At 43.2% G+C, this 27,350-nt stretch overlaps 1 protein-coding gene across 1 annotated transcript in view; it reads right to left on the bottom strand.

The window, feature by feature from the left end:
• The window catches only part of NPNT (nephronectin), an 87,838-nt gene extending 64,971 nt beyond the window's left edge, over positions 1 to 22,867 (bottom strand). Inside the window, exons 1-2 of the mRNA XM_081098940.1 lie at positions 22,683 to 22,867; positions 20,445 to 20,545 (exon numbers count right to left, since the gene is read on the bottom strand). Coding sequence (XP_080955066.1) covers positions 20,445 to 20,545; positions 22,683 to 22,753 — 172 coding nt within the window. The 5' untranslated portion in view covers positions 22,754 to 22,867. The remainder of the gene's footprint in view (positions 1 to 20,444; positions 20,546 to 22,682) is intronic.
• Between the last annotated feature and the right edge of the window lie 4,483 nt (positions 22,868 to 27,350).

Here is a 27,350-nt window from a genome sequence, read left to right as displayed (position 1 = left end):
AGCCTGACACATGTACCTCCTTCCAGGTGACAAATGCCAGGTACATGCATGGAAGGGAAAGGTCCCTCCTGACACTGTACATCTACTTCTCAACCCTAGTCTTTAGCTAGAAAGTAACTCTAAAAATTCCCCATGCCCCAACTTTAAATGTCATGCCATATTTCTCATTGTCAAAAAAAGTTAATGTTAACTAGACCACCAATTTATACCATACACAAGAATAAACATGAAATAGATAAAAAACTTAAATGTAAGTCACAAAACCATAAAAATCCTAGAAGAAAACATAGACAGTAAAATCTCAGTTATCTGGTGTAGAATATTTTTTGCCAATATATTTTCTAGGGCAAAGGAAAAAAATAAACAAATGGAGCACATCAAGGTAAAAAGCTTCTGCACAGCAAAAGAAACCATCAATAAAATGAAAAGGGAACCGACTACATGGGAGAACACATTTGCCGATGATACATCTGATAAAGGGTTAATCTCCAAGATATACAAAGAACTTATACAACTCAACACCAGGAAAACAAACAATCCAATGAAAAAATGGACAAAGGACCTAGATAGACACTTCTCTAAAGAGGATATGCACATGGCCAATAGACATATGAAAAAATGTTCAACATCACTAATTTTCAGAGAAATGCAAATTAAAACTATAATGAACTATTAACTAACACTTGCCAGAGTGGCTATCATCAATAAGTCAACAAACAGCAAGTGTTGAAGAGAATATGGAGAAAAGGGACCCTAGTCCACTGTTGGTAAGAATGCTGACTGATGCAACCTTTTTGGATGAAACCCAAAACAGTATGGGGTGTCCTCCAAAAATTAAAAATGGAACTTCCTTGACTGGCTAGTGTGGCTCTGTGGTTGAGTGGCGATCTATGAACCAGGAGGTCACAGTTCGATTCCCGATCAGGGCACATGCCTGGGTTGCAGGCTCCATGTCCAATAGAAGGCGTGCAGGAGGCAGCTGACCAATGATTCTCATTATTAATGTTTCTATTTCTCTCTCCCTCTCTATTCCCCTCTGAAATCAATAAAATATACCTATTTTAAAAAGAAAACAAGTTTTTTAAAAATGGAACTGCCTTTTGACTCAGTGATCCCACTTCTGGAAATATATTCTAAGAATTCTGAAACCCTAATCAGAAAGAATATATGCACCCACATGATCATAGCAGCATTATTTACAACTAGAGGCCTGGTGCATGACATTCGTGCACCTGGGGGGCAGGGGAGTCCCTCAGCTGGCCTGCACCCTTTCACAGTCCAGGAGCCCCTGGGAGATGTCCTACTGATGGCTTAGACTCACTCCCCACAGAACGGGCCTAACCTGGCAGTCGGGCATCCTTAGCACTGCCACAGAGGCAGGAGAGGCTCCTGCCACCACTGCTGCGCTCACCAGCCTTCAGCCTGGCCTCTGGCTGAGCAGTGCTCTCCTTGTGGGAGCGCACTGACCACCAGGGGGCAGCTCTTGCGTTGAGTGTCTGCCCCCTGGTGATCTGTGCGGGTAATAGCGACCGATCATTCTACTGATCAGTTGATTTGCATATTACCCTTTTATTATATAGAATAGCTAAGGTATGGAAACAGCCCGCATGCCCATCAGTAGGTGAGTGAATAAAAAAAGCTGTAGTACATACACCATGGAATACTACATGGCTATAAAAAAGAAGGAACTCTTACCCTTTGTGACAGCATAGATGGATCTGGAGAGCATTGTGGTAAGTGACTAAACCAGTCAGCGAAAGACAAATACCATAGGATCTCACATATGTGGAATCAAATGAACAAAATAAACTGATGAACAAAATAGAACCAGAGGCATGGATACATGGAACAGACTGACAGAGATTAGCCAAAGAATATAAATGCATAGCCCATGGACACAGACAATAATGTGATGAAGTCTGGGAGGGGTGCAGGGACTAGGTGAAGGGGGACAAATGGGAGGAAAATAGTAGACATCTGTAATAGCGTCAACGATAAAAATAATGATAGTAAAAATAAATTGAATGACAGTGGGAAAAAGTTAATATTAGCGTGGCAAATGCTATTCATAGACAACTATTCAGCTCTGTACATTTATAATACCAACATCCAGGACAACTGATCCCATGAATAACATTTTAAGTGAGAATTTGGATGATCCCAACTTTTAGTCCACTACTTTATAAGTATTAAAGCTACAGAATTCATCAGACTTTAACACAGGATTAGAGAACAGAACATTTAGCAAATACAGAAATTATTTCTTCATAAATTATGTTTAGTTCCCTCAATTTAATTATTTTAAAAACAATTCTGTCTTATTTAGAAAATTGAAATGTCTTAATTCTTGGACATATTTAGACACCAAGATACAATAAATCTTTTAATTCATCAATGATTTAAAAATTCAATTCAAGGGTCAAAGGACCTTGAACCATTACCTAGTAAAAACTATTACCACAGTAAGTGTATGTAATATAAAATCAACTCTAAATACCCACATACATTAAAAAATACAACTAAGCATGAGTTGCAATTTATTTTTCTATTATTTGCTATTTGTTGGAATGCATGCATACAGCAGATAATTACCAAGTACCTATAAAATCTTAACACTAAAGAAAAATAGAAGGTACTGAACTTTAAAATAATATTTTGGGTGGCAGAAAGCTTATATTTGAAAAGTCTATCCATGAAGTAAGCTTCTGAAAATTTAGCAACACACACCTTTGACCATTTAGGGATCTTTCATAGAAACTGAGTTTGAGAACTCTGATTTATAAAAACAAGGCTAAAGATTTTGAAAAACAACATTGTTTTTGGCAAAGTAAACCTAAATTCAGAAATTCTTAATGGTTTCTTCCTTTGTGTATATTAGCACAAATTTAAACTGTGATGACATCTTTCTGAAAGTTCATAAGTCAGTATCTTCAAAAGCAACCCTAATTTTTTGATGTAATGTTATAATAGGAAAACAATCTCAGTTTTGAAGAATTTATATAATTAATCTACAGCAACGATTTTCAGCCTTTTTCATCTCACAGCACACACAAACTAATTACTAAAATTCTGTGGCACTCCAAAAAATATATTGTACCTTTTAGCAACCTGACAAAAAAAGGTAGGTATAATTTTGATTCATTCACACTGGATGGCTATTGTTGTATTGATTATTGTCATTTTTTTTTTATTTAACAATCTTAGGGAAAAGAGGTCAGTGCGCCTGACTAAATAGTCAGGTATGCATGTTTTAAAAATTCTTGAGGCACAACAGTTGAAAATTGCTGATATACAGAACGGTGAAAGAGATACTGACCAAATTAAGTGTTCAGTTTTAAAATTTTGTTGAGTCTAAGATTTTCCACATGCAAATCACCCATGGCAAATCCTTAATTGCAAACTGACTCTCCACTGACATCTAGAACCCACCAAGGCTGTCTCCAGCCTTTAGTTAATGTCCAACAGGAAATGAGGACTTCTAATTACATATAACTAGGGAAAAAACTGTTTCCCCCCCAAAATCAACTATTAATTCTAAAGCTAAGAAACCACTTTGAGTATTTCTATCTTTTCCTTCCATGAGAGTTAAAAGTAACAAGTTGACTTTACAGTGTTTCATCAGACTGAAAACTAAAACTCTTGAGAATCTAAGGAAGAATACTGAATAAACATATAGATATCTGTTACTATTTTATAACACATACTAATACATAATAATACTTTATCATATGTAGGTTTTAGTATATTCCTGTATGCTGGCTTTATTAGGAATTTTATTCGGAATTCTATTATGACCATAACGTTCTCTTTAATTATGCACTAGTAGTAATGAAGTGATGAAATCAGAAAAACTCTTAAAAAAGCTTTAGTGCACTCAAGTGGAGAATTTCTTTATATTTGATGTTACTTAACAAAACTATGTCTTGTAACACAGCAGTTTTTTAGTAAATAGGCGTATGTTTTGCAACTGATTTGCTCTGGTAGATTCCCAGGGATGCACTGCCAATCACATCAGGCCTGTGCTCTCAGTATTTTTCTATGGGTGTAGTCACTTCCAAATTTTTTGAAAAATTTTCAAGCCAAATTATCTTGGCTTCATCTTTGAGAACTGATCACTTATTGGTTCCTATGAAGTGAAAGACCTTGGCTCTGCCCATGTAAAAATCTTCATTTCCCCTCCAAGTTAATAAAGTGTGAAAACTCGGACAGGGTAGATTCTTGGTTGGTGCTCATCTCCTAGGGCACATGTGATCAGCATTTCAGGTTCCAGTGTCCCTGGGGCTTCAGGAGTGTGTGGGAATGAGCACTTCCTCACAGCGCAGTTTGGGTGTAGATGGGGACTTGAAGAATACTTACCACAGGCTCTGCTTTGAGTCTATTATAGGCCTACATGGTTATTTAGAGGAGCCCTCCCTAAGATCCAGTGAACTAGGGTAACAACTCAGGGTCATGTTGGCTCCTTTGCACGCCTGTAACAATCTGGAGCTTTGGGGAAATGAGCACTGGTCACGATTTTGTTGTTCGTGGGTTCACTGGCCCTTATTCCAGTTTGTGCCTCATCTACCTCTTACTCCAAGCCATAATTTACACGGAAATAAGAATATAGCAAAATGACGATGACTAATATATAGATATCTAACGAATACAAAACTAATGGCTCATACAAAACTGATACAGAAATTTCCCCCACTGATTTCTTTGCAGAACCTCATACTCGATCCGAGGAGACCCCTATCTGCAATCCGTTCACAATGTACCGACTCTATCAACTGACTGATGATGACTGATTTTTAAAAGATACGGACTAAAACAAAAGCAAAAAGATATGGCGTGGCCTTTAATTAATAATACAGCAAACTTCGGGACATGGTTAGAGATCCGAACTTGGAACTGTCTTGTCTAACCTAAAACTGTCCAGAAAGCCCTCAACAGTTCATCCATCACAGCCAGGTATTCTGGAGCGGTGGCTCAGAAAGCTAAGTGCATAGACAGTGCCTTCTTAAATGGCATATGGAATTGCCTCCCATGTTCTCCTAGAGTAAGGGCCTCACTTAGCTTTGGAGATGTCCTATGAAACAGCTTCAGAAACCAAAACTAGCTTCATGGTAGAAAGGTCACTGTCCCCTTCCACTCCCATCATCCACTCCCACTCTGCAAAGGACAACATGAAAGGTTTCCTTCAGAACTGTCTGTGGGAAAAGCCATACCTTCCCCAAATAAATGGTTTGCTTCATAGCTACAAACAACATGAATTATATGAGCAATAACGCGTCCCTTTTTCCTTTGGCTACCAGAAGTGAAGAGCCAAATGACAAGACATATTTAGGATCCTATGGCTTATCTACCTGCATTTTAATAATTCTTTTCTCAACATCTTACCTTTTACTCTGTCCTTTCTTTTTTTGCCCCCTTGACCTTGTTAATTCTATATTCCTAGTTTATTGTATGCTTTCCTGGAAGACACAGCACATCCTTCCCCATACAAGGTAGAACATAAACAAATTCAAAGAAATCAATTCTACTTATCTTTTGAGGTATTTCGTAAGAAATCAAAAATAGAAAATGACTGAACAGAAGGTTTCCACTTTGTAACATTATCCATATTTAATCTCCTTTAAGTTACATATTTTATATAATAAAAGTTATACAAACAAAATGAGCTCTTTAATTACTGTATTTACATAAAAATAGGCTGTCTCTAGAAACTTCCCACGTCTAAATGTATAGAACAATGACGATGAATCTGCAGAGATATTCATTGCAGCATATTTCATAAAAACAATATGCTGAAAAACACCTAAATGTGCATAAATAGGGGATTTTAATATTCTGGTATACTGTGCAGCCATTTCAAAGAATAAGTGAGATTTACATGTAGTGATAAGAAATGGTCTCCAAAATGTAATCCTATATAATAAAGAGCTAATATGCTAATTAGACTGGATGGCAGAACAACCTTCCGGAACAACCAGTCGGGGAAGGGGGGAGGCCACAGGAATGTGAGGGCCTACACTTTCATGAATTTCGTGTATCGGCCTCTAGTATTATAAAAAAAAAAGAAGATACAGAACAGTTCTTACTCTGTGCTATTACTTTATGAACAAGGAAAATTTTGAAAATGCTTAGAAGTCTCTGTAAAGATCAATAGGAAATAATTCATGAGGGTTGGATCTAGATGTCAGAAATATTGGGAAGTCAGAAAGACTTTTCTCTCTCTCAACCTGAGTCTTTTTTAATTTTTTACATACGCAGGCATTTCTTATTTTGTTTTCATTAGACAGTTTAAGTATATAATTGTGATAAGGATTAGAATAACTAATGAGAAAGGTATGGCCCTACAGTTTTAAAGTCACTTTTTAAAAATCTTTTAGTACAAAAATATATTCCTATTTCCAGAAGATCTTTTTATCCTAGCAGGTGTCCCCCAAAAAACTTTATTTGGATACCAAAATTCTATACAACCCTCCCTAATGGATCATAAGTCTAGTAAAAAAAGCAAACATTTACTGGTATTTACATAAGCATACAAATTATGGCTGGCCTATAAAGAGAATAAAAAGTCAATGAGTTAAGCAACTCTGAAAAGAATTTGTGAGTCTTTCTTAAAAGCAAAAAGAAACTCACATCCATAAAAAATAGAAAACCGATAGGCAAGAAGCCAGGTGGAAATCCTGGCAAATGGACAAACCTCACCCATCCTCCCAATATCAGCCAGTTGACTCTAGTCCAAGAGAACACAAATGAAAAATGGGGGTAGAGGGTCCTTCACTAACTTGTCAGAGAGGTTTGGTGGGGGAAATTAGAATCAAGCAACAAATTAAGAATTTAGATATAGGATTGCCAGAGCCTATGTCAGTACTGCAATCCAGTATTTCCCCCTTACCTACTTACTACCAGGAAAGAAACCATTGGCCAACTGGCTAAAGTTAACAACGTATGCCATTTGACCACACAGAAAATGTGACCTCACAGAAATACTAGAACACATGCAAAACAATATTTTTTCTGTGTATGTTCAAAGTTGCTTATTTTAGATTTTTTTGTATTAGTAAAAGAGTAGAATCAACATAAATGTCCATTAATAAGGTGTTGGTTAATAAACTAGGGTATAGAGATACAATGATTCCCAAAAAAAGGCTCTTCATGTGCTGGTGATACAGAAAGCCTTTTAAAATGTACAGTTAGAAGAAATAAGCAAGGTACAGAATGGTGTATATATAGTATGGTTTCATTTGTATAGAAGAAGTGGGGGAAAAGAATTGTAGGAATTTGCCCATAAGTATGTAAAATGTTTCTAAAAGGTACACAAAAATTGGTAATAGCCATTGCTTTGAGGAGGAGCATTTGAGGATATGAATGCATTTTCTCTTATAAAATAAATATATATTTTACAGTAAAAGATTGATGGGAAAATTTAAAAGCCTGCACAAAAGGGGTGGAAAGGGGGCAAAGGTATATGTGTGTGGTGGTGTGGGAGGAGGGGGGAGTAATAAGACCTAGGTCATCAGGACCTCTCTCTCCTTCCCTTTTGTCTCCCGCACGATGAAAGCCCAGCCCTGTGGTGAGTCTCTTCCACTGTTCACTGAAGATGCTGCGTGGAATCATTCACCATCACTGAATTATCACTTTAAAGCATGCAGTTGATTCAACTGACCCATAATGCATACATCAATAGACAAGTGGATAAAAAAAGTTATGGTACATACAGTGGGGCCTTGACTTACGAGTGTCCCGACTAGCGAGTTTTTTGAGATACCAGCTGTCTCTCGGCCGATTTTTTGCATTGAGTTGATAGAGTAATTTGAGTTAACGAGCTCCTTAACGAGCTCGGTCTCGGAACGAATTAAACTCATAAGTCAAGGCCCCACTGTATAAGCAATGGAATATTATTTGGCCATAATAAAGGATGAAATGTTACCATGTGTAACAGCATGGATGGACCTAGAGCAGTGGTCGGCAAATTCATTAGTCAACAGAGCCAAATATCAACAGTACAATGATTGAAATTTCTTTTGAGAGCCAAATTTCTTAAACTTAAACTATATAGGTAGGTACATTGTTATTAACTTAATTAGGGTACTCCTAAGGCTTAGGAAGAGCCACACTCAAGAGGCCAAAGAGCCGCATGTGGCTCTCGAGCCGCAGTTTGCCGACCATGGACCTAGAGGATATTATGAGCAGTGAAATAAGTGAGTCAGAAAAATACAAATCCCATATGATTTCACTTATAGATGGAATCTAAGCAACAAAATAAACAAACAAAATAGAAACAGACTCATAGATACAGAGAATAGACTGATGGTTGCCAGAGAGGAGGGAGTTTGGGCAACTAAGTGAAAAGGGGGAAAGAATTAAGAAGTACAAATTGGAATTTATAGGGAACTCATACATCTTAACAAAAGGAAGATAAACAATCCAATCAAAGATGGGCAAAGGACCTAAATGGACACTTTTGGAAAGTGGGCATACAGTAGGCCAAGAGACATATGAAAACATGCTCAAAGTCACTAATCATCCAAGAAATGCAAATCAAAACAATAATGAGGTACATCTCACACCTGTCAGAATGGCTATCATCAACAAATCAATAAATGACAAGTGCTGGCAAGAATGTAGAGTAAAAAGGAACCCTAGTGCACTGGTGGTGGGAATGCAGACTGGTGCAGCCACTATGGAAAACAGTATGGAGTTTTCTCAAAGAACTAAAAATGGAACACTCATTTGACCCAGTGATTCCACTTCTAGGAATCTATCCCAAGAACCTAGAAACACCAATCAGAAAGGATATATGCACACCTATGTTCATAGCAGCACAATTTACAATAGCTAAGATTTGGAAACAGCCTAAGTGCCCATCAGCAAATGAGTGGATTAAAAAACAGTGGTACATCTACATAATGGAATACTATGCTGCAGTAAAAAAAAGAAAGAACTCTTACCATTTTCAACAGCATGGATGGAACTGGAGAGCATTATGCTAAGTGAAATAAGCCAGTCAGTGAAAGAAAAATACCACATGATCTCACTCATTTGTAGAATATAATGAACAATATAAACCGATGAACAAAAACAGATCCAGAGACAGAGAAGCATCGATCAGACCATCAAACTTCAGAGGGAAGGTAGGGGAGGGTGGGGGTAAGGTGGAGAGATCAACCAAAGGACTTGCATGCATGCATCTAAGCCTAACCAATGCACACAGACACCAGGGGGGTGAGGGCATGAGTGGGAGGGTGGGAGGGGCCAGGGGGGGAGGATAAGGACACATACATAATACCTTAATCAATAAAGAAAAAAAGCATAATGCAAATAAACCTATTTTTCTTGTTCTAAAAAAAAAAGAAAGAAAGAAATGGAACTCCCATTTGACCCAGTAATCCCACTTCTAGGAATATATCCCAAGAAATATGCACCCTTATGTTCATAGCAGCACAATTTACAATAGCTAAGATTTGGAAACAGCATAAGTGCCCATCAGGAGATGGAGTGGATTAAAAAACAGTGGTACATCTACACAATGGAATACTATGCTGCTGTAAAAAAGAAAGAACTCTTACCATTTTCAACAGCATGGATGGAACTGGAGAGCATTATGCTAAGTGAAATACGCCAGTCAGAGAAAGATAAATATCACATGATCTCACTCATTTGTGGAATATAATGAACAACATAAACTGATGAACAAAAATAGATCCAGAGACAGAGAAGCATCAAACAGACTGTCAAACCTCAGAGGGAAGGCAGGGGAGAGGGGAGGGTAAGAGATAAACCAAAGGGCTTGTATGCATGCATATAAGCATAACCAATGGGCACAGACACTGGGCGGGGGGGGGGGTGGTGGTGGTGGTGGTGAGGGCATGTGCTGAGGGGTGAGAGTGGCCAGAGAGAGGTCAATGGGGGGAAAAGAAGATAAATATAATACTTTAAACACTGAAAAAAAATTTTTTTAAAGTACAAATTGGTAATTACAAAACAGACACAGGATGTAAAGTACAGCATAGGGAGCATAGTCAATATTTTAATAACTATGCATGGTGCCAGGTGGGTACTTGAAATATCAAAGGGGTCACGTTGTAAAGTATATAATTTTTAACCAGCATACTGTACACCTGAAACTAATACAAAGTAATTAAGAATGTAATCTGTAATTGAAAAACAAAAATTGGGGAAAATGCATATAACATGAATTCTACAGATGTCCATTACATCTGCTATAATGAAAAAGTGGAGGGGAGGGGGAAGGGAGACAGAGCACCAATATTTCTCAAACCTTATCAAAAAGTTTTCAAGTAAAAAACCCAGTATTGTTGCTGGGGCCAGAAATGCCTCCTTAGTCCCAGTGTGGATATGTGTGTGCACTTTCAAGCAGCATTGTACTATGGTGGGTGTTTATGTTTTGTTTTTTAATCCCCACTCGAGGATATTTTTTCCATTGATTGTTTTATTTATCCTTTCAAAGAACCAGCTCTTGGTTCTATTGATCTTTTGTATTGTGTTTTTTTGTTTGTTTTTGTTTTGTTTTGTCTTGTCTCTATGTCATTTATTTCCACTCTGATCTTTATTATTTCCTTCCATTACTCTGGGTTTTTCTTGTTGCTCTCCTTCCTGTTCTTTCAGTTGTTGGGTTAGGTAACTTATTACCATTTTTTCTTGTTTTTTGAGGTAGGCCTGTAGAGCTATGAACTTCCCTCTCAGAACTGCTTTCATTATGTCCCATAGATTTTGGATTGTAGTGTTTACATGTTCATTTGTTTCCAGAATGTTTTTTGTTTCTTCTTTGAGCTCTTTGGTAACCCATTCATTGTTTATTTAATAGCATGCTATTTAGCCTCCATGTGTTTTATTATTTTTTATTGTAGTTGTTATCTAATTTTATGCCATTTAGATCTAAGAAGATGCTTGAGATGATTTCAATCTTCTTGAATTTGTAGAGACTTAGCCTGTGTCCTAATATGTGGTCTATCTTTGAAAATGTCCCATGTGCACTTGAGAAGAATGTATATTCCTTAGCTTTGGGGTGGAATGTTTCCATTGATTTTTGAAAGAGTGGAAGGGAGAGGGACAGAGAAAAACACTGATGTGAGAGAGACACATCGATTAGTTGACTCCCACATGGCCCTGACCAGGGCTGGGAGCCTGCAACCAAAGTACATGCCCTTGACCAGAATCGAACCTGGGACCCTTCAGTCCACAGGCCCATGCTTTACCCACTGAGCCAACTGGCTAGGGCCTATGACGGCTGTTCATGGACAAATCCAAGCAGCTGAATTTGTAGCAACTAGAGCACTTCTCTTCACTTGGCCTGACCTCCCAGCTTGGGAAGTACTAAAATTTCTAATCTATAAAGGTATGACATGCCCAGCTGAACTTTATGAAGCAATCTTAGGAAATTAGTAGGTCTAAATAGTATTATATAAAGGTCAGTTCTAATGGGGGCAAAGAATGAAGGAACAAAGTAATTTCTGTGAACCTTAACTTTCAAGACTACACATGTTCAAAAACTACCTGTTTGCAAAGGTCAAACTTCTTCAGCACTGCTTTAGTTTGGAATTTGCATTCCAAGACCACTTGAAGTTGCCCAAAGTACATGGTGCTTTTAAATAACCTTCTCAAAGAAAATGGTGTTTGAAAATTCTTAATAAAAAATTTCACATTGTTACCAGAGGGGTAAGGTGCAGGGAGGAGCAATTGGAAGAAGGCAGTCAAAAGATACAAATAATTATAAGATAAATAAGTACTAGGGATGGAATTACAACATGACTATATTTAACACTGCTGTATGCTATACATGAAAGTTGTTAAGAGAGTATATCCTAAGAGTTCTTATCACAAGAAAAATATATTTTTTCTTTTGTATCTACTATATGAGATGATGGATGTTAATTTATAGTCATTTCACTATATTTATATATATAATTCAAATCATTATGTTGTACACCTGAAACTTCTACAGTGCTGTATGTCAATTATATTTCAATAAAACAGGGGGAAAAGAATTACTGAATTGAACTGAAAAAAACACACACACCGAAATTTCACTTCTTAAGGATTTGGAGATTCAGGTTTAGTGCTGAAAATCCTATATAATAAAAGCCTAATATGCGCAGTGTCCAGTTGTCCCTTCAACCAATCAAAGCTTAATATGCTAATGATATGCTAAGGCTGCTCAACTGCTCACTATGATGTGCACTGACCACCAGGGGGCAGACAGTCGACGGATCGACCAGTCGCTATGATGTGTACTGACCACTAGGGGGCAGACACTCTGACCAGTAGGTTAGCTTGCTGCTGGGGTCTGGCCGATCAAGACTGAGCTAGACGGGCTGGAAATGCCCTAGAGCCCTCCTGCGTCCCTCCCTGGCCCCAGTCGTACACCGGTGGAGTCCCTCAGCCTGGCCCGCAGCTTCTCGCAATCCAGGCTGAGGGACACCTCCTCCCCAACCCCTGAGTGCACAAATTTCGCATTTCATGCACTGGGCCTCTAGTAGTAATATGATTGTCCACTGCCTTGTTTTTATTCCTACCTAAAAAGGGAGAAGGCAAGTTCTGCATTTTACCCCAAAACTAGAGGAGGAAGCTGATTAACATTAAGGCAGAAAAGCCTGCCTGGCTGCATTAAGGTGGCCTCTCACTGTCTTCAACATTGCTCTGGGCAGCACAACCCACCTTGAGACTCCCAGTTACTCCTGGAGTCCATATAATTGTACGGGTATAAAAAAGTTTCATCTATTGCAGGAGGCAGATGATCAATGATCCTTTCCCATCATTGATGTTTCTATCTCTCACTCATTCTCTCCTCCTCTCTGAAATCAATACAAATATTTTTAAAAAGCTTCATCTATAAAATGCTAATTCATCTTCAATGGAGGTTGCCATAGTTCAGTTGTCAACTACAAACGGAAAGCAATTCACTAGAAATAACTTCTTTGATGGGGAACACTTTGTATGGCCTTCAAAGCAGATTCCAACATTTCTTATTTACTCTTGATTATGTTAAAGAAATGTTCAAAATGTAAATAATCAAAGGCATAATCTACATAATTTTGTGACTGGGGTAGGAAATCAATCGCCAGTGTAGGAAGCAAAAATAAATTATGTTCCACTGACAAGGCCAAGTTACTAAGCCCAGATACAAGTAAGGAATTAAACATGAAATTTAAACATTTCATTTTATTAATCAAAATTCTCTGCTTTAATCTAATAACTTTTTCATTTGAAATACAGAAAGAATTCAATAATTTGCTCATCATTCTTTCCAGTAATCCACAATCATTAGCCAGTAACATGGGTCATCCAACTGAAATTATATGACAATCCCAAAATAGCTTCAGAATGAGTTACTGTCTCCCGGTCCTTATTTTGAACTAACCTATAAGTTACTAACCTATAAGTATATCTAATATTGATAAGAATCCAAAGGTTGTACAGTTGTAGCCTTATTAACTTCAGTGAGAGGAAGGAGAAATGAGGTTTAAAGCAACTAAAGCAGAGTCAAACTCTAGGTGTAGGTGTTATATCTTTAAAAAAGAAATATATATATATGTTTTTATTGATTTTAGAAAGAAACATCAATGAGAGAAACATTAATTGGCTGCCTTCTGCCCACCCCACACCAGGGATTGAGCCCACAACCCAGGCATGTGCCTTGACCAGGAATCCAACCTGCAGCCTCTTGGTGCATGGGACGACTCTCAACCACTGAGCCACACCGGCAGGGCTAGGTGTTATATCTTTCCAAAATCTCCAGAGAAACATAAAACATCTGCATTTTGTCTGGTATCCTATCTAATAAAAGAGAAACATGGTAATTAGCATACGACCGCTACCCTTCCCATTGGCTAATCAGGGCAATATGCAAATTAACTGCCAGCCAAGATGGTGGCCGGCAGCCAGGCAGCTGGAAGCTAACATGAGGCTTGCTTGCTTCAGTGACAGAGGAAACCAACGTTCCCCACCTGCCTTGCAGGCCTCTGAGCCTGCAGTGTCAAACATTGTAACAAATACAGAAGCTAAACCAAACCCCAGAAACCTGCTTTCAGCAAGCCAGGATCTCAGAGCTGGAGTTATACATTGTTTCGATTATAGAACCAAAACAAACCAGATACCTGCTTTCAGGAGCGGAGGCCTAAGAGCCGGAGCCTCAGAGCTAAAGCTGGCCCAGAATAAAAAAAGAAAAAAAGGAGTGGTTGGGAGCTTCCGTCACCCGCCAGCCTGAAAACAGCCCTCAGCCCCTCACCCAGACTGGCCAGGCACCCCAGTGGGGACCCCCACCCTGAACAGTGTGTGACCAGCTGCAAACAGCCATCATCCTCTGACCCAGGCTGGCCAGGCACCCCAGTGGGGACCCCCACCCTGATCCAGGACACCCTTCAGGGCAAACCAGCCGGCCCTCACACATGCACCAGGCCTCTATCCTATATAGTAAAAGGGTAATATGCCTCCCAGCACCGGGATCAGCGTGACAGGGGGCAGCGCCCAAACCCCCTGATCGCCCTGCGGCTCTGTGTGTGACAGGGAGCAGGGCCACAACCTCCCTATCCACCCTACTCTGTTCCTGACAGGGGAAGGCGCCCCAACCCCCTGATCAGCCCTGCTCTATGCCTGATAGGGGGGAGCTCCCCAACCCCCTGATAGCCCTGCGGCTCTGTGTGTGACAGGGTGCTGCGCCCCAACGCCCTGATCGGCCCTGCTCTGTGTGTGACAGTGTAGAGCCATAACCTCCCCATCTGCCCTGCCTTGAGTGTGACAGTGGTGGCGCCCCAACCCCCTGATCGGCCCTGCTCTGTGGGTGATAGAGGGCGGTGCCCCCACCCCCGCCCCCCACAGGCCCTGCTCTGTGTGTGACAGGGTAGAGCCATAACCTCCCCATCGGCCCTGCCCTGAGTGTGACAGTGGAGGCACCCCAACCCCCTGATCAGCCCTGTTCTGTGGGTGATAGAGGGCGGCGCCCCAACCCCCTGATCCACCCTGCTCTGTGTGTGACAGGGGGCGGTGCCCCAACTCCCCTATTGGCCCTACTCTGTGAGTGACAGGGGGGAGCTCCTCAACCCCCTGATGGGCCCTGCTCTGTGGGTGACAGGGTAAGGAGCCCCAACCCCCTGATTGGCCCTGCTCTGTGCATGACAGGCGGTGGCACTGCAACCTCCCCATCGACCCTGCCTTGAGTGTGACAGGGGGCGGTGCCCCAATCCCCCAATCGGCCCTACCCTGAGCATGACTGAGGGTGGCATTGCAACCTCCCAATCTTCCCTGCTCTGTGCATGACAGGGGGCGGCGCCCCAACTCCCCAATCGGCCCTGCTCTGAGCCCGACCAGGGGCTGCACCTAGGGATTGGGCCTGCCCTCTGCCACCCAGGAGCAGGCCTAAGCCAGCAGGGCGTTCTCTCCCAAGGGGTCCCAGACTGCAAGAGGGCACAGGCCAGGCTGAGGGGCCCCCCTCCTTCCCCCCCGCCCAGTGCACAAATTTTTGTGCACCGGGCCTCTAGTTAAGTAATAATAATGCAAAACCACCCCAATTCACATAACTTCCTTCAGAAACCACAAATTGCTCACTGACAGCCAAAGAACTCAGAAACTGAATAGCTTTATTGAGGCATGGAACTAGTTGTATTTTGAGTTTTTCTTCACTCCTCTGTAAAGCACTTTCAACAGAACCGCTATTGTCAAAGCCACATATACAGCCACATCTACAAGTAAATAGACAACCATCTAGATTAGAAATAGAGCCTATATACTCTTTTCCACATTATGGAAAATGTAGAAAAGAAATCTGCTTGAAAAATAAGAAAACTGCAGCTGAGAAATGTAAACAGCTAACCTATAATAATAAAAGCATAATATGCTAATTAGACTGGGGAGCCGAAGGACCTTCTGGACGACCTTCCAGACAAAGCAGGGGCTGCGAGGGCTGAGGGCCTTGCCCAAATTTCATGCATCGGGCCTCTAGTCAGGTATAAAAGCCAGGACTGGACTCAGTTGTCCCCATTTGTCTAGAGCTTTTACTTAAGAATTGCTTCCAAGGCATACACAGCTTTGTAAAATAAAATATAGTTAGAAAAGGTCAATGGAGGGGAGGCAAGGGGGCATATGTAATACTTTCAACAATAAAGACTTTTTAAAAAAGTAAAATAAAACATACAAACCCTGAGAAATCTTCATTACAGAGATCTCCACTTGATAGGAGTAAAGAAATTGTTAAAATAATTCAAATGAATTGTGCCATTCGTATGATGGAAAAGTTAAGGAACAGAATGATTATAGAGCAAGAAACAAATGTTTTGGGAGTGATTAGGGGCTGTGTGCTGTAAATATGTAACCATCAGTGTGTTAGTGTTATGAACCTATTAAGAAAATTTCCCTTTACAACAAACAGCCACATCAATAGTCAGTAAAGCCCAAGGCAAAAAGAAAAAAACAAATTTTGAATTCTCACTAAGTAGAGATCTGCTTATGAGTCAAGAATACAAAACAAAGAAGCAAAGCACAGAAAGAAGGCAAGAGTATGGCCTCTAAAAGAACTATGAAAACAGAACCTGCCTATTTCTGGAATAGGTCGTGCTTTCCCGGCTGGCGGGAATGCTGGGAGGGAGTGCTGGTGGCAAGGGCAGGAAGCAGGAGGACAGCTCCTATGACTGTCTGGGAAGCATCTCTGATCCTTCCTTCCTCAGTCCCTGAGGGAAGGATGGGAATCTGGCTAAATGTGGCTTTGTGGCTAGACACAGTGACCAAGAACGGAGGCTGAGCAAGGCTAGTGCTCCTGGCCTTTCCATACAAGTCCGTGAAAAGGGGAAGTCAGTGGAAATGAAATGCAGCAGGTTTTGTGGAAATACACATATTTGACCCCATGAATATGGAGTTAAAACATCTCACATTGCTCAACCAAGTGAAGTAAACAAGGACCATGGGGTCCCCTGCACTAGGGCGCGAGATCTGATAAATATTCAGTATGAGGGACCGGCCTCCCCGAGGCTTACAGACACAGCTTCTCCAGGATAAACTGGGAGGTTCTGGGTATAGGTGGGAATAGCTTCCTTTTGTTTTGCTGTGCTGATCTGAAGGAAAATCCAAAGTGAATTATTCAGAAAAAAAAAAAAAAACGAGAACCAGGGCACCTCTGATAAGGAAGGGCTCCTATAAGAAAGAACGCTGAGATTATCTAAGGGTCAGAAAGGCAAAAACATGTTTCATGTTAATTTCCCAGAAGCTTTTTTGGAATTTTTATAGGTAACCCATTACCAGATGTAACTGTTGAAGAATAACAAGGCATTGTCCTTGAATAAATATAGTGACAGAGGTTTAAATTTCACAGAAACTTGCTGTAAAAACTAATCAGAGTTTTCCATGTGTCCCTAACAAGCCTCTTTGGGGGCAGTTCTTCCCACTTTGAGCTGACCTCTCACCCCTGCATTCCTCTACCTGTTTATAGCAAAACAAAGACAGCCGGTTCTCTGAACTGACAAGTGTCATTTGGACCATCTGAGATTCTGGAAAAATAAAACACACACTCAAGGGAACATCCATCTTTGAACTCATTTTTACCACTTTGCCATCTCCAATATTAATGGTAAAGATCCATCTGGCCCTTTGTAATTTAAAGGCTTTTTATTTTATTGCAACAGAGAACCTTGGAACTATTTTTTATTTTGGCAGTAAAAATGCAACATACATACATCACGCCTCAAGAACAAAGAATCAGCTAGCATGGGAACGTTCCATCCCACAACACTGTTTCAATGGCAATATTCCTTTATATTTCTTTAAATTCACCAAACACACCCATAGTATTTATTCTGTGCTAGCAGCAGTTGTACGTGCTTTACAAATAATAACATTTTTACGCCTCTTTGTTCTGGTTATATCTAAGAGGTGTACCTATTTCTGATCCATTTTGGAGACGGGGAGAATAAAGCACAGAGAGACTGAATGACTTGCTCAAGGTCACACAGCTCATTAGAGGCAGAAGTAATTGGAACCCATGCGGTTATGCTCCAGAGTCCATGTTCCCCTTCATGATTCTGCCTCTTGAACTTTCTTTTCACCAAATCTAAATTAAGAGGAACTGTGGTTTGTGCCCCATCACCTTACAGATTTTATAACATTATCATTTCAATATTTAAACTCATGCCATGTTGCAGCTTTCTCAGATTCTTGAGGAATAGCAAGAAGGAAAAGATAAATACTATCAAATATTATATTTGACCACTTTCAATCTTTTGGAAACAAAATGAAGGCACAGAAAATAATAAAATAGCACCCTGGATTTGCTGGGATAGCTACTACACAAAAAGCGACTCTTAGCAGGTTTAAATTTTGTAATGCCGCTGAAATTTTGAAAGGCCTTTGCGCTCATTCAACTTCAGAATCACCAAGCTGGCGCAGGCTAGGGGAAACTTAACTACATGGCCAAGAGACATAGCAGGGCTCCTCAGGGTTCTTTCTGGGGAATACCTCTAAGAGACAGAAGAGTTTTCTCCTGGGAATTCTTTTATCATATCTGGCAGAGTGCTCTGCCCTCCTCCGCCTCTGCCCACTGCTTGGCACTCTGCCTTCAGGGAAGGTCACTCCACTGTGCTCCGGGCCTCCCGCCAGCGCAGCCTGGTCCTAGGTGGGGCTGGGGGGCTGTGCACTCCCCAGACCACTTCAGCATTTCCTTTGGGAGCGTCCTGCTAATTAAGGCAGCAAAGGAGGAGGAAACTATCTCCATTCCTGCAAAGAAACTACTCATTTTTCATCTGGGAAAGGTGCCTGTGTTGGGCCAAGAAAAAGGTACACTCTTCCCCCTTTGATTTTCAAAGCCTGATGGCTCTTCAAATTCCACACCTGTGGCCTCCAGCTGTGCAAATACTTCTAAAGGAGGTGAAACTGGCAGAAGACTCTATTCCACCAGCTACCATTCTTCTTTAAGACCATCTTCCCTCAAAAAACAATGTTGAGTAAAATAAGCAGGGGGGAGGGGGCGGGCAGAGGGAGGGGGAGCAAGGGGAGGATGCACAACAGCTTTGCCTAGTTCTTTTGTTTACTGGAAACTGGAGTTACCAGCATCTCCCTTTATAATAGAATGTAATGGCCCAGCTGTGCAAAAAGTCTGGCCCAGTGGCTTGCAGATAGTAGGCAGACAAACATTAGTCCCGTTTACCTTTCCACCCCTAAACAGAGATGTCAGCCTGTGCATGCAATTAGAGAGTCATCCTGTGACTGTCCCTCTCCCTCTTCAGAGAGTTCAGGATAGACATCACATGCAATTCTCAAAGACTGAAACCGCCAAAGGCATACATAACTTTAATTTACTTAGAGTAAATTTAATTTGCTTAAAGTGAACTTAAATTTACTCTTCACATTACCAACACGTTTCTAAGGCAAGCTCCTCCCCTTCCAGCTCCAGCTTTCATAACTACCCTTGTCTATTCCTTTAAGGCCCTTTCTTATTAGCAGTAAAACACTGGGATATATAGAACCCACTTTTGTCCCCATCATCTCAACAGACCTGCCCACCTAGTACTCTAAAGATGCTCCTGAAATTTACTTATTTGTGGGTGTTTTGTGGGTGGGGGGAGGGTGTTTGTTTGTTTTTTGTTTGTATGTGTGGGGGGTTTTTTCGCAGGGGAGTGAGATATAATTTTGGAATCCAGATAAAACACTAGGAACAAATTTTTCCAACTTTTGTGATATAGCTTTGATTTTTACCATAAAAATACCCATTTGTGCCCTAGCCGGTTTGACTCAGTGGACAGAGTGTCAGCCTGTGGACTGAAGGGTCCTGAGTTTGATTCAATCGAGAGCACCTGCCTGGGTTGTGGGCTCCATCCCCAGTAAGGGGTGTGCAGGAGGCAGCTGATCAATGATATTCCTATCTATCTCTCCTTTTCCCTTCCTCTCTGAAATCAATAAAAATATATTTAAAAATACTCATTTGTAATCAAGGAAAAGGTAAAAATTAATGTTTTGACTTGACACTTATTACATGATTACTTAAAGAACTTAAAAATGATGCCTTTTTCAGAGGTATTATTTGATTATACTGGGTGGTCCATTTAGAACACAGTCAACAGCCAATACAACCTCACTTCAAAAAAAGAGGCCTCTTTACACAACAGCTAAGGTAAGGATTTTATACCTTAAGTTTATTTAGTGTAAATACAGTCTAGACTCATTATCTTACCCCCATCTCAGGGCCTGCAGCAAAGAAGAGAGTGAACCTGGTCAGAAAACTGAAGCAGGAGAGACGGGGGACAGATGCTGAAATGAGCACCCTGTGAGTCACACAACTGGCTCCTTACAGATGGCTCAGGCTGGAAAGAGGCAGAGCCTGGGACAGGAACTGAAACTCCCATGTCAGAACCATACCGCCAAGCCCTGCCCTGAGCCTGTGGTGTGCAGAGTGAAGCCTGGAATGAGGGTGGAGCCCCCCTCGTAGGGAGCTGAAGTCCCCAGGTGATGATACTCACGCTGACAGTGTCCCCAGGACTGGCGGGCCCAGCCCCAGCAGCAGTCAATCCTCCCACCATAACGACACAGGCCAATGGACGACACTATTTGCCTGGGCCACCTATCAAACAAAAAGATTCAAAATAAATAAAGACACTTTTGAAATTAAAAATAATTTCCCCTTTGTCATTATTTTAGAAAATAATTAAATATCACACACATACACCCACACAAACTCCTTCATTCCTGCAGAATTTAAGGATTAAAACACCTTCAGGGAAATAGTTTTGCAATGAAGTAATTTCAAATTTCAGACAGTTAAACACACACACAACACACAAGAGTAGGGGGGAAAGGGAGGGGAAGATCCTTTCTTAAATGGAAATAGCACAAGCTAAAAACCAAGATTTCTCAAGGCTGCCACTCTCAGGGTGGTTTCTGAAGCTTGAAATAAAACAGATTCCTCACAGACCCACACCTATGCGTGTGTGTGTGTGGGGGGGGGGGGGGGGAGCACGGTTTTGACTGATTCACCATAAACTGAAAAGTATTAAGACATGTCAAAATGGAAAGAAAACAATCTCTGCCTTATATAAAAGGAAGATGTGGGCAGGGGCAGAGAGGTAGGGGAGGAAGCTTCCACAAAATCTAACCGAACTCTTTACGAGATAGGACTCTTTGGCAGAAAAAGTTCCCAGGGGAAAAAAATGTACTAGAAAAAGGAGCCTAAATAAAACCAAGGGAGCTGAGAGGGCAGCTAACATCTCAACTGTTCCTGTGGTGTGAAACTTTCCAGCATCAACAACTCATGTTATCTTCCTCTCCAGCCTAAGTAAGGACTAAAGAAAGTATTCAATTTCAGGATACTGATTTATCCCCCAGGTTCCACTTTGGCACCTTCTTTGGTGAAATGTTTCCTTGTTTGGACACGTAAATGCCCCCCCCCCCGCCCCCCAAGAGGATCAATATTTTCACTGGCTGTTTCAGACATCTTTATAAACTACGTTATCATCTTAAACTTACTCATGGGATGCCCTTCTTGTTACGAATGTGTCTGCAAGAAACGCACAACATACCCGAATGCGGGCAAAGAACTGATTTTAAAACAGTAAAATACTCTGGCCCCTGCCCGCGTTTTTTTTTATTAGCCTTTTCTTTTTCCTTTAATCCCCCCCTTTTTCCCCCAAACTCCCAAACCCATAATACAAAATAACCCCGAACTTTCTCTTTCCACCGACCAGGTGGTAAACAAGCGGTTGCGCTCCACTGGTTCCCTTCCGTTCCCCTCCAGGTACAAGAAAGCCAATCAATCGTGGAATTGATTGGTTCCAAGATGGCAAGTAAAACAGGTGCGGCAGTCTTCGGGGCAGCCCAGGGAGCTGATTGGCGGGTGGGGGTCGCCCAGCGAGAGCCGCTGGATAGCAATGCGGCCCGGGTGAAGCGCGCTCTCTCTCTCTGCGCGAGCAGCAGCGATCTGCGCTCGGGCGAGTCTGGTGTGTAACTGCACGGAGGTGGGGTTACCGTGCACGCCCTCCCGAGACACACACACACACACACACACACACACACACACACACACTCGCGGAGGGCACCCCGCGGCGGCAGGGGAGAGGGTGCCGCACTCCCGGCGGGAGGACGGGCTGAGTGACAGCGGAGACGGAGTCTGGTTGTTGGGACCTGTCAGAGCACGTCGGAGTCAGGCTCGCCCCAGGTCTCCGCGCTGTGTGTGCGCGCGGAGCGCCCCCCACTCCCCTCACCACCTCAGTCCTTATTTCGAGTCCTAGAAAACCAAGTGGGAAGGCAAACAGGTCCCCCCTGGAAACCCAGTGGCTCCCTTGCCGCCATCCTTGATGTGAGCGGCCCTGACAGCTCCAAGCCGGGATTTGGCCCCGGCCACTGGGAAGTTCCCCCACTGCAGAGCCTTCTACAGCAAGAGCCAGAGACCCCCGACCAAGGCATGTCCCGCGCGTCCCCTCCTCCCAGCGGCCGACCCGCGCGCCCTCAGAAGCGAGCTGTCGGGCTCGAGCCTCCCTTCACCCCCAGCCCGGGTCCCCGAGCCTGTGGCCGCGGCTGGAGCCCTCCGGGTGGAGAGAGCGGCTCGACGGTTCTCTTCCTGCCGAGGGGATGCGGTGGCCCAGCTGCTGGACAGACAGACGCCTCTGTGACCGCGCCCCCGCGCCGGCAGAGGGGACCGCGGGGCCAGAGGGGATTCGCGTGGGAAAGGAGGCGGCGGGGAGGTCGCCCCGGGGCCAACTCACCTCCCGTCGAACTCGGCGGCCGCCGGCAGGTAGAGAGCGGAGCCGAGCACCAGCGCCAGGAAGAGATCCATGTCGGCGGCGGCGGCGCGCGGGAACCCGGCTGGGGTGGTGGGTGCGGAGGGAAGGCGCGCTCGCCTCCTCGCCGCCCCAGGCGCTGCGGCCGCCGCGGAGCTGCTGCCACCCTCGGAGGAGAGCGGCGCGGCGCGCTGCCCGAGTAGGTCTGCCGCGCGGCGCCCGGAGCCCCTCCGGCTCCCTCCCCGCGAGGGAGGCGCTGCAGGGGGAGCCGCGCCGCCTGCGGGGAGGGGCGGGGGGCGCGCGTGCGCTCCACACGCCGCCCTTTCGGCCCGCGGCGCGGGGTGAGGGCTCCGGGCCCCGCCGCGGGAAGCTGGCGGGCGGGGGCGCCCGGGAAGGCAGCGTCTCTTGGGGGCCAGCCAGGCGGGGCGAGCGCCAGGCTGGGAGGCACGCCGCGCGCCCGGCCTGGGCCGGGAAAGCAGGGCTCTCCGGAGGAAAGGGGCCCGGGCGGCGCTGCGCCCTCGGCGAGTCCCGCCCCAGCAGGTGGCGGCCGCGGCGGAGAGCAGTAGCTTTCCCCCGACGGCTGAGAGGTGAGGGGGCAGAGAGGTTTATGGGGCTGGAGCGGAGCACCGTCGTCGGCATTTGGTGAAACCACAGCACGACTTGGACAGATTAGCAAAGGCAAACTCCAGGGGTCTGCTCCTCCCACATAGTTGGCAAAGGCATAGTTTTTATTTTGTAACCAACCGAAGGAAAGGTTTGGCTCGCCAGTTGGGTTTTGAAGAAGAAACGTGTAGACTTTCTACCTCTGCCAGCTCAACGGAGCACATTAGAAGGATAGCCATGGCTGCCCCTCCGGGGCCACGTGCCCGCCAGAGAGGAAGGCGGTTACGACTTGGCAGTCTTGTGGTGCCTGGTCCTGCAGTGATCATTGAGAAACCATTTTAATCAATCACTGTTCCGCTGTGGCAGAGTAAAATGCATTGTGCTAAAGGACTGCTCAAATGCAAACACGCAATGATTGTCCTAAACGGCACGTTTAACACATGAGTCCAGTCCCTACCCCGAAATACTCCAAGGGCAGTGATCTGCCAGCTCCCAGACCTCTCAGACCCAATCTCTTTTCTCCTAATCCTGCCTTTCTAGAACATTCCAGGCATGCCCCTGCCTTAGGGCCCTTGACCAACTGTTAGTTCTCTCTGGACACAGATGTCTGCATGGCTCACATTCTCACTTCATTCCTGTCTTTGCTCAAATGTCACCTCTTTGAGGAGACCAACCTTGACCACCCTATTTAAAGTTGCAGCCTGCCCCCTCCTCATGGCCCCTGCCTGTTCTACTTTGCTTCCCCCCACCCCCCATACCACTAATCCCATAATTTCCTTCATAATTTATTTCTTCCTTTTGTAGGTTTCCTTTCTGCTAGAATGCCGACTCTGCAAGGACAAGTTTCTTTGTTGGGTGCACAGAACAGTGCCTGGCGAATAGTAAGTGTTCATAAACATTTGTTGAATGGGTTCGTTACATTACAAACTTTTCTCCCCATCTTTATTTTCTCTTTGAGGTTTCTCAACTTCAAATTTTTAATGGAAAGTTCTGTGGCAGAGTGACCTCACTATCCTGACCTCTTGGTGTGTATAAAAACAGGGAATTTTCTTTGAGAAAAGGAAAAATAATGGTTTCAACTTAAACGACTCTTTGATTTCCAAGTTGTTTTCTGTTAGCAAAACAAGTTTCTATTTTAATCTCAGGAAATATCCATGCCAATTCAGGCTTGGGACATTATTTTAGGCAAACAGCTTGGTGTCATCCATTTCAGATCTTTCTAATGCAGTCCAAAAATGTAGGAGTCAAAATATTTTTTTTTTTTTTTGCAGAAAATCAAATTTTTGTAAGTGTGCTGTGGGCTCGGTTCCAGGCTCCAGTGGCTACTCCTTAGCCATTTTCTTTGTTTACTGGTTCCTGGATTGGATTTGCAAATAAGTCTCAGCAAAGGAATGGGTGATTAGGGAGAAGAGGCTAACCTACTGGCTAAAAACTGGAGATAGAAGAAGAAGAAAAACAGTGGTGGGTGAAAACAGGACTACTCTGGAACAAAAGGGCAGTGCCCCATCTGCATGCCTCTTTTATTTGTTCTTAACTTTTCTTGGGCCTAGAAAACACTCCATCTTCCTTCTTCATTTGGACACTCTCCACTTATCCTTTGGGTCCAAGCTTAGCTGACACTGACCAGGGAAGCCCTTTGATTCTTTGCTTGGTTGAGCTTCCTGTGGTATGAGCTTCTACAACCCTATGCATTTTCTGGAGTAACTCTTAATGCACAGCTGTAATTGCTTCTCTACTAGTCTAGTTTCTCCTGAGACACGAATATAACCAATAGGAGGGCAAGGGTAGCTGTCACTCTATCCCTTGAGCTTGACACAAGGTTTAAAAATCAGCAACTATTAAATATAGGTTATTCCAAAAAATGTATGCACACTCTGAATAATTATTATTTCCAGTGGGTTAAATCTAAAAAGAAAGAAACATTGAGCTATCAGAACAAGGTCTGTATACATTTTTGAGGGGTACCGTGTAGGTTGAATTAGGTTGGATTGAATTCTGCCTGGTGAACTGTAGCTTCTCCCTTGAGTGAGCTGTAGCTAATTATATCCGTTTTTGTTGAATCATGGAATGAGGAGACCCTAAAGGAATTCCATGTTCTACCTGGTTAATATGCTGCTCTTATGGCCACCAGTGATCATTCCAAAAAAGAGGTGGAGTTCCCAAGCAGTGACATTTCACTATCTTCTTAAAAGCAAACAAAAACCAAATCAAAACAACTTGCTTTTTGCCCTGCTGGCGTAGCTCAGTGGTTGAGCATCGACCTATGAACCAGGAAGTCACGGTTCCATTCCCGGTCGGGGCACATGCCCAGGTTGTGGGCTCCATCCCCAGTGGTGGTTGTGCAGGAGGCAGTGATCAATGATTCTGTTTCACCATTGATCTCTCTCTCTCTCTCTCTCTCTCTCTCTCTCTCTCTCTCCCTCCCTCTCTCTCTCTCTTACCCTCTCTTCCTCCCTGAAATCAATTTAAAAATGTATTAAATTTTAGCAATATTCATACTTTTCCAGGAGGACAACCTTTTGGTTAGGTTTCATGCCAGGTAATGCCACCTTGCAAGTAGTAATCTTGATTTTTCTCACACAAATAATTATCTATCACTGGTCACAAAACGATACAGGTAAGCAACAACATAAAACCAAACAAACACAACTTCAAACACTTGGGGATTAGAAGCTCTTAATTATTTAGTGTTTTTCCCCCCTCACAAATATTTGTTGAGAGCCTGCAATGCATTGGCCATTTCTAAGTGCTGGGATTTAGCTGGGAGCAAGATAAGGCTGTGCCTGAAAGAGTTGACATGGCAGTGGGGGGACAGGACGGTAGGTATGACGATGACAGGGTCAAGGTGTAAAGAGAAGGTAAAGGAAGGATAAGGTGATAAAAAATAATGGGGTATGATTTTAGACGGGGTGATTTGATCACCCCTGGGGAAGTGACACTTGAGCAGAGACTGAATGTAGTGAGGGTGGGGGAGGTATCAGGCCAGGAGGGTGAGAGATGTGTTTTCTCTATCAAGTTTTCTTAGCTATTGTCTTGCTAACCATTAAGCAAGTCCACCCCCCCACCCCCCTACCCCCGCCGCCCCTGTCCCCAGTGCAGTAGCCCAGGGATAGGACTACTGCTTTAAAAACTCTTATCAGCTACTAGAGGGATGAGGAACACACCGCTGCTGTTCACAGTAATTCTGACTCCCAGCTGAGCAAGAATTATGGAGTTTCTCTGCTCTGGCGGTGGAGGAAGCCCGTGGTCAGATAGTCATGTCACCCCTGCTTCTACGCCTTGACCATTAATCTTGCAGAGCCACATCAGAAGTGACTGTTGGAACATATGCCTTCCTTGGGGGCTGTATATCATCGCCAGTTCTTTTTCTGCTGGTATAAATGTAAGGTCCTGAATGTTGCTTTAAGGAGCTAATAGAGACAGGCGTTTTCAGGCCAGACTCAAGGTTTCTGCGGCTACAAGATATCCTTAAAACCCTGATAGGCTTTTGATCTAATTGCTTCCAGTCAGTTTTTTGTGCAGAGAACCAAATGCAAAGTCTTCTGGTGCTAGTTGTGAAGCCTGCTTTATTTCTTTGCTACCATGTGTCCATACCTTACTCTTTCATCTTAATGGAGGCCACCTTGAGACGAGCTGAGATAACAGGGTTGCTTGGGAGGGCAACTCCCTTTCTCTGATCCTTGCCACAAGACTTGGATCCCTTTATCTATATTAATGCTCAATCCCAAGGGGAGAGGGGGCAGTTTCTGGACATTCTCATTTTCTTTCATTTCTGCTTGCAAAGCAGCCAGTTCTTGCCTGAGCTCATCTATTTCTTAAGATAGCTTCCTAGAAGCAACAAGGAGCAGCCAACATTTTCATTTTTTGCAACAATATTCTCTTTATCTAGATATATGTTGTGCCTTCCACGTGATCATAGGTGATGATTTTACAAAATAGCTTGAGAGTTACTAGCTTCCCAGCCTATACACAGCAGCTATAGTTATCCCACAATTGGAGCACACCATCCCGCCAAAGAATAGATCATTTCAAAACTATTTAAATTCTTCT

Source organism: Myotis nattereri (assembly GCF_964212035.1).
Source record: "Myotis nattereri genome assembly, chromosome: 1".
NCBI classification, from domain to species: domain Eukaryota; kingdom Metazoa; phylum Chordata; class Mammalia; order Chiroptera; family Vespertilionidae; genus Myotis; species Myotis nattereri.
The sequence above is the reverse complement of the archived record's forward strand: the minus strand, read 5'-3'. Positions and strand labels throughout refer to the sequence as shown.